The sequence below is a fragment of the Solanum pennellii genome, chromosome 1 (genome assembly GCF_001406875.1).
Source record: "Solanum pennellii chromosome 1, SPENNV200".
Classification (NCBI taxonomy): domain Eukaryota; kingdom Viridiplantae; phylum Streptophyta; class Magnoliopsida; order Solanales; family Solanaceae; genus Solanum; species Solanum pennellii.
In genome coordinates, this window is record NC_028637.1 from 91,277,928 (window position 1) to 91,285,958 (window position 8,031).

General features: G+C 34.0%; 1 protein-coding gene across 1 annotated transcript; it reads left to right on the plus strand.

Moving 5' to 3' along the window:
* Positions 1 to 1,723: 1,723 nt before the first annotated feature.
* On the plus strand, positions 1,724 to 8,031 carry LOC107013247 (box C/D snoRNA protein 1). The gene is made up of 5 exons (XM_015213205.2): positions 1,724 to 2,069; positions 3,985 to 4,186; positions 6,221 to 6,289; positions 6,423 to 6,555; positions 7,175 to 8,031. The coding sequence occupies exons 1-5, from the start codon at positions 1,850 to 1,852 to the stop codon at positions 7,667 to 7,669; spliced, it is 1,119 nt and encodes a 372-aa protein (XP_015068691.1). The 5' UTR covers positions 1,724 to 1,849; the 3' UTR covers positions 7,670 to 8,031.

Below are 8,031 nucleotides of genomic sequence, written 5' to 3' on the forward strand. Positions count from 1 at the left end.
AGTGTTTTAATGGAGAAAAAATAGGCATTAAAATGGGTAAATGTGTATTATAGGAGAGAGAATGTAATGTATCTAAAAACTTACACTAAAATTAAAAAAAAGGGAATTATGTAATATTTAAAAAAAGTAGGGAAAATTAGAGAATATAAAAATTATAGTTGTGTATTTAAGTTATTTTTCCTAAATATTTTGTTAGTGGTACTTATGCTTATTGCTTGGTCTATGTTATGGAAAGCCTTTTTAACTTTGGTGGATGCAGTGTTTAAGCATTGTGTTCATTTAAATTTAATTTTTTTTTATGTGAAATGTAAATTTGTGTGTGAAATTTAATTAAAATTTTAATAAATAATATATCAAAATTATAATTTTTAAAATATAATAAAATTTAAATCTTGAATTTATATTTGATGCTGATATGTGAAAATATATTTCACTTGACAACATTATTTTCAACTATATTGGAAAAATAGTTTTTGATCCAAAAGGTGAAAATGTGGCATCTTTATTTTCCTTCCCATCAACCCAATATTTTCGTAACCATTGCTGAGATCAAGTAGATTGAGAGCATATTTGAAAAGTTATCTTGATAAATTAGATTTGATATAATTTGGTGTAATTATATTATTAGATATGTTTGATTAATCATGTAATTATTTGGTCAATAAGTAATTAAATATAATCGGCATGATTCGTTAACAAGGAGAAGAGGTGGATTGTTGATAATTACAGCATATAATTATAAGATATTTAATTTCTTTTAATTCTTATTTTTATTATTTCATTTTAATTTATTTTGTATATTTGTTAGTTGATATTCTTTTCTTATTTTTATTATTCTAAAAAGGGAAAATGCATAAGTATCTTCCTCAAACTATGCTCGAAATCCTAAAGACATACTTATACTATATTAAGGTCCTATTACCCCTAAACTTATTTTATAAGTAATTTTCTACCCCTTTTCGGCATACGTAGCACTAACTTGAAAAAAAAAGTTAATCGACGTTGAGCTCACAAGATAGTGCCACGTAGGTCGAAAAGGAGTAGAAAATTATTAATAGAATAAGTTTAGAAGGATAATAGGACATTAGTATAATATAAGTGTGTGTCTGAAATTTCGGGCATTGGTTGAGGGGTACTTGTGCATTATCCTTTCAAAAAATTCTAAATTTTATTTTTATTGTATATATTATTTATATTTCATTTCTTTCTCATTTGCATTCGCTATTTCATGTGATTTTATGGATTTTTTTTTCATATTATCTATATATTTATGTCATGTTTGTTTATTTTATTAGTATAATTTTGCTAGTATTATAATTTTTAAATCAAAGTAGAATTTATTGTTGAGTAAAATTATAGACTTTCATTTCTCTATTCTTTTAAATTTAATATTTATGTATGTTATGTTGAAATTTGACATAAACGTACATGCTAAATTTATTGTTTTTGAATTTAGAGTTTATGTTATATTTTTCATTCAAATTATTTTAGTAGTATCGACTTGAAACTTGACATTACAAGTTTATTTATTTTTCATTAAAATTGATAGATTATCTTTTTTGTCAAATATTATTTTAATAATTTATAATATTAATCTTTTTGTCAAACATATGCTCAAAGAAGATATGTACTTTTAATTTTTGTAATTAATTTACTTTTATTATTTTTAAAATTTAATATAATCTTATAATTGCAATGATGAAAGGTTAGTGTAATTAGCTAAATAGAAAGAACTGCCGTTATGAAACCCTTGCGGCAATACAAAACCCTGAAAGCAGAAAACTGAAGAATAAGCAGACAAACACCAAAAAGTTCAAAAAAAAATTGAAGAGCGACCGTAAGCTGTGTAATGGAGAAGGAACAAGAATCAAACCCTAAACCAATTTCATCAGTTGAATGTGAAGAGTGCAAGTTAAATCCATGGAAGTATAAATGCCCAGGTTGCTCTATACGTACTTGTAGTCTCCCTTGCGTCAATTCCCACAAGCAAAGGACGGCTTGCAATGGAAAAAAATCCCTCACTGAAGTTCTCCCTCTTTCTCAATTCGACGATAACATCCTTTTATCAGGTATGTCATTATTTCGTCCAAAAGTTTGAATTTTTATTGTTTTTGAAATCGTTTCCTGTTTTGCTTATCTGTGGATTTTGTTTGAAACTGCCAAACATCTTTTCCCTTTAATTGCTTTGTGTGGAACTCGTTGCTTTGGAGCATTTGGTGATATTTGAGCATAAAGATTCTTGTTTTTACCATCTTGGTGGTATTAGTTAATTGGAAATTCCATGTCCTGTATACAAACATTAACTAAAAGAAAATGAGGTATCGGAGACTATTCCTCGATTGAGGCAAAGCAAGAGGAGTAAGCCTTGTGCCTTCGTCTCCTAGCTCCATTTTTCTAGCTAAACATTAACTCCTTATTGAATTTTGGCATAGCCCAACAAACACCAAACCATATGAAGTATCCCACCATAACCTCATGGCTAGTTTGCAATGTAACAAGATGGATCCACGTACCTCACTCGACTCCTTACATACGAAACACCAATTTATGCAAACAACTTTTCATTTTCTAAGAACCTCTGTCAAAATCACCTCTATAGTTGCCAATCATGTGGAAGCACCACCTTCTACAACACTGACCTAATCATATGGGAAACTATCCTCCACACTAACAAGACACTTCTCGTAGAAGGATTTGACACAAAATATTTTGTTACGTCCCACCTCCCAACTCAAAGGATTGGGTTTGCCAATTGGCTCACATTGCTTGTAAAGTAAAATAGCAATCTTTGAAGCTCGACCACCTCCCGGTCTTGGAAATTCCTCGTGAACCTGAAACCCAAAATACCAAGAATTTATCCTCTAACACCACACAAACACACCTTTTTCCCTCCCCAATCTATCTCCATTCATAACCTGAACCTTAAAATCAATGCTATCATTAAAGGCTTCCCAACCCCTCATTATATTTCTCCACACACCACAGACGAAAGACATAATAATTGCATTTGTTCTCCATCCCCTTTCCGCTACTCCATATTGATTCACTGTCACACTGCTCTCCATAAAGCTTCTCCCTCCACCCCGAATTGCCACCACCATTTACACAAAAGTGCTTTGTTCAAAACCTTGAAGTTTTTAACCCCAAGCCATCCCCCACCATTAGGAGCTCTCATGGTCTCCCATCGTACTAAGTTAAAATTCTGTTTCCCATTTACCGCATCCCAAAAAAAGTTTCCTTGCAACCTTTCTGACTTTGCTATAACAACAGAGGGTGCATCAAAAAGGACATGCAATATATAGGAATACTCATGTTACCAATTTCAAAAATATGTAGGAATACTCGATAAATTGCTCTTAATAAGCACTTCCATTCCTCCTTGGTGACAAACATCTCTTCTGCCACGCTGCTAGCCTCTTCACTGCCCTCTGAATGACCGGATTCAAGTCTTTACTCTTCAAGATAGCTGCATTCTTTGATTGAGGAATAGGACCTTCATTTACTCTCAATTTGTCTCCCTTTCTTTCCGTGACCTGCTGTACCAGTCAAAATCTTGAAACACAAACTTGACTCGAATTTCGTGGGATCTTCTTCAAAATGATTTTTCCCGCCTTTTTTTTCCCCATGTAATGCTTTCTGTTGAACTCTTTACTTTTAAACATTTTGGTGAAACCAGTGTCTAAAGATTGATTAGCTTTGTTGTTGACATTTTTATCCAAGTCTCTCTCTCGTTGATCGATGAAAAAGACCTTTGCTTTACTTTGATATTTTTCTCTTGAAACATGACTTGCATCAGATGTAATCAAATATTGTTGAGAATGTCATTGTAGCATTACTCAAGGTGTTTTATTATTATTATTATTATCTATTCAGTGCTCCTACTTTAGATTCATTTGTACTCAATGGAACAATAGTCTTACTTTGCATTTATCTCTTTATTTTTCTGATAATGATGTGCTATCTGAGAACCTCTTCCTACTGCAGATTATAATATGCTTGAGGATGTTAAAAGGTTTGCTGAATCTGCAAGAAGAATGAGACAGAGGCTATGTGGCTACTCTCGTTTTAAGCTTCCTTTCCCTCTTAAAAACCTTCGTAGAGCTGCAGACAGTCGCAGAACTAAAATACACTTTCTGTCCAGTGGAATGTCAAAGAGGGAGAAAAATCAAACTTATTACAACAACAGGTAATTGTTGATCTCAAATGCATAATGTTGCAGTGATATTCTGTTCTTTGGTCAACCCATCATGCTTATGGTATTTGTATCTCTGATTTGACTATAACATTACCAGTTTTGTGGAACGAATCCCTTCAAATGACTTGATTTTGGATCCCAGAAACTGAGGAAATGGAGAACCCCTTCCTGTGTCAACTTGTATATATTTTAATAGTAAAAAACTGAAACTCTAGAGGTTCTCATCTTCTCATAAAAGTACAAAGTTTGCAAATGGCCTTTTGGTTTAACTTTACCTTAGTATTTGACATCGTTTTCTCCTTTCCTCTCTTCCATTTCCATCTTTTGTCATATCACTTCGCCTTGTTTAGAGTCACTGTAGTAGCAATGTAGCATCTGTGGAAATAGTTTTATCTCACTTGTTCAGAATTACGTAATGACTTGATCCTCTCGCTAAGGTATGGATGCAACTTACAGTTCTATTTGAGTTGTCACCTTAAAAAAACTAAGATCCTTTTCCAACATAGTTGAGAATGTTGTTAAACTACCAAGTAGTGATTGTTAAAGTGCAGAAAAATAAATAAATTAATGAGAATGCTCGGTATAAGGCGAAATGGAAGGAATTTTATGTCTGATGGGAGTCTCTACGATGAAAGAAGAAGGAAAAAATAAATAAAATAATGTTTCTAGTCTAATGTAAACACAATTTGTAATTGATTAGGTTTTGGCGCATAATAATGTCATCTTTCTATAGTTAGAAACAACTTAACTTTAAAATTCTCCAATACCCTAAATGAAATGATTTAAAACCACACAAATGTCTAAGATTTGTTTTAGACCACAAATTTAAAAAATCTTCCGTTCTTTCTTAAACTTTGTGCCTAGTCAAACGGTGCCACCTAAATTTATGGGGGGGAGTACTCCCAAAGAGGAAAACCAAACAAAATTGCGGTGAAAGCAAAGAAGAAGAATTCACTTTATCTTCTAGCTCGTTTAGCTTAATTGAAGTTGCTTGCAAGACTTTGGACATGCTTTTGCTAAATGACCTCTGCATGACATGATAATACATTTGGGTGCCATTGCCCTAGAGGTGAGGTGCATCGGTAGGTTACTCTCTGGCATATGCAGCATAACACTTGTATTTAGAACATGTATGTGATTGATAGAGCATGCATAGCAGAATTAGTATTAGGTGCAAATATGTGATTGAAGCTTACAGTTGTTGGGCCAGATAGCATTTGTCGATGGAAAAGGCCTTTCCTAGGGGCTTTGATAAATATATTCTTGTGCATCCAGTCATGACCAGCTGCTCCTGCTAGTGTGTGTCGATAGTATTGTAGACTCGGTAGTGGATGAGATTCTTGTCTCAAAGTCTTGTTTGGGATTTTGTAAAGTCTTTTGCACTGTTATGGTATGACTATATATATATATAGTTACCAATTTCAAAAAAAGATTCTTGTCTCAAAGGAAAGTTAATGAGTCATGTTGTCGGTCATTGGTGGAAGTGTGTCCTTGGAACATTGCATAGCCTGAAGAGGGTGCTGTTCTACCTGGACTTTTAGTGAACGCGGCAATGTCACAGTGAAAGACTATGCTTGTGACAGCTTCAGAAGTAGTCAGATGCATACTAATATTTGATAGGGGAGTAAGATGCATATTATAGCTTGTCCAATGTCCTCTGAAAGATATCTTTAGTTACTCTCCCGAGTTACATGGATGAGCTCTTGATCAACTTCTTACTACCAAGTTCTTGTTGCTGAGGCAATGGCTGATTGCCATGTAACTTTTCTCTCAAGTTAACATTTTAGGGAGGACTGTCTTGTAGGTGATGGAGAACTCTGCTACAGTTAAGCTTTAGTCCAAACTTGGTTGTTGACTTATCGTCATTCTTATGTTCAAGTATTAGTATATTTGCTTTGTCTTTCATTGACGTCTCTTCCCTGCTCTTTGTGAACCAAGGATATGAGCATCCATTATCTTATGTTGGTATGAATCAGTATATTTTCAGAAATATTAATGCACAGCACTTTTATGTATTTCCCCCAGGAATAAGTTCATATCTTGGACAATTGAATGGCGGTTTAATTCAACAGACGTTGTCTTGATTGACCATGGGTAAATGTCCTAGACCAACTTTATCCCTTTTGAGTATTAGTATTCTCTATTTTGATCCAAATAGTATTGATCTGCATACTATTAGTATCACTTTAAGAAGCTTTGAGTAGTTATATAATTGCTATCGTTGCAGAGTGCATGAAAACACAAGCCTCATCTCTGTGCTCGAGACTCATTTGAAACCTGGCCCGTGGAATCATCCACTGAAGCAATTTTGTGAAGAGTCTTTGGACAGTCTTAAACTTTTCATTCGCAAACATTCAAAGGTCTCTCTCTTTGTTTTGTTTTAAACCTTGTTTGATATGATCAAGTTCTTGAGTATGCATGGTCAAAATTGCTTTATAAAATCTGTTCTCTACATATATTTAAGTACAAAGTTCAAACTTCTGGATAAAATTCACACATTTAGAGAGACAATCCTCTCGCCTTCTGTGATTTCTGTTCTGAATTCAAGACGTGATAACTTCTGTAAGTAGTGCATTTATTTAAGTGTTACAATAGGAAGCGTATCATCTTCTATTTAAGTTGATGCTTGTGTTGTGTGTAAAACCATTATGTTGTTCTTCTTTGCATGCAGTTTTGATGCGAAAAGCTGCTTATGTAATTTCTCTTAAAGAGCCTTTACTTTTTGAATAGATTTGACTCTTAGTCCTGTTTTTAGAACAACAATGACATCTGTCAGTGCACGTGCTGCATGATCCTGGATGTTTGTTAAGCAATGTTTGGGTGATTTGATTCTGCTTACTCTTCATTTATTTCTTGTGGGTACAATTTTTTTTTCGTGGATGTGTATTGTGTTTTTTGGTATATATGATCCTTGAATGAGCTATTTATAGTAAATAACGCTGTAGGAAATGTCTAAGTTTAATATTTGTTTGATTGCAGGGGTCGAAATCACCTTTTTGTGAGTTGAATTCAAAAGCTCCATTGCGTGAGCAACTAGCCAATAAAGCTATTCTGGAGTACCCTGTGATTCATGTTTTTCTGCCATCACACAACTATGATTTTGAAGTAATCAAATCTTCTGTTCCTCGAAAAGTTGAGCGAAAAGTGCTGAATTGCAGTGATAGTCCAAGTCCCAAGGGAGTTATGTTCAGGGAGGAGGATATAGGGGATGATGGATCATCAGACCCACACATTTCAGATCTCTCGAGTTTTGACAGGTTAAATACAACATTCCAGACCTCTAACAAGTCATCAGACGTGTTATCAGTTGTCGAGGACACTGCATCTGTACTTGGTGATACATTGATAAGTTTTGATTCACAAGTTATGTCAACGAAAGAGATGGACCCAATTGGAGAAAAGTATTGGTCATTGCTGGGTGACATTTTACCAATGGAAGATGAATTAGAGGAAGGAGAGATAGCTCCACTTTAAATTCGTCGTTGCCTTAAGCTGATTATGTTGTCTACCCTAAGTGTTGAGTAAAATGGTTTGCTTTAATCTCCAGTATCTTGAGTTTTGGTTTCTCCCGTCGAGATGTGAAAGATCCACCGGAGAGTTGCTTGACCATCGACTCAACTCAACGTGGAGAAAAGGTTAGGAATCTGTCAATCTAAGATACAGAATGCAGTTTCATAGAAGCAGTGTACCCATTGTAGTTCAGTTAGCAGCAGCATTTAACGTTGCTGGTGCTAGATGATTACTTGAGCATTGTATTTAAACAAAATTATAGCCAAAAGTTTCTCATTTACAATATTTGATAATTTTAAGATTTGCAGAAGGTTTACCAAATTAAA

Excerpts from the sequence above, each read along its gene's own strand:
- LOC107013247 (XM_015213205.2), top strand. The coding sequence starts at position 1,850 with ATGGAGAAGGAACAAGAATCAAACCCTAAACCAATTTCATCAGTTGAA. Across the intron at positions 2,070-3,984 it reads CGATAACATCCTTTTATCAG|ATTATAATATGCTTGAGGAT; the intron begins GTATGTCATTAT and ends TTCCTACTGCAG. Across the intron at positions 6,290-6,422 it reads GTTGTCTTGATTGACCATGG|AGTGCATGAAAACACAAGCC; the intron begins GTAAATGTCCTA and ends CTATCGTTGCAG.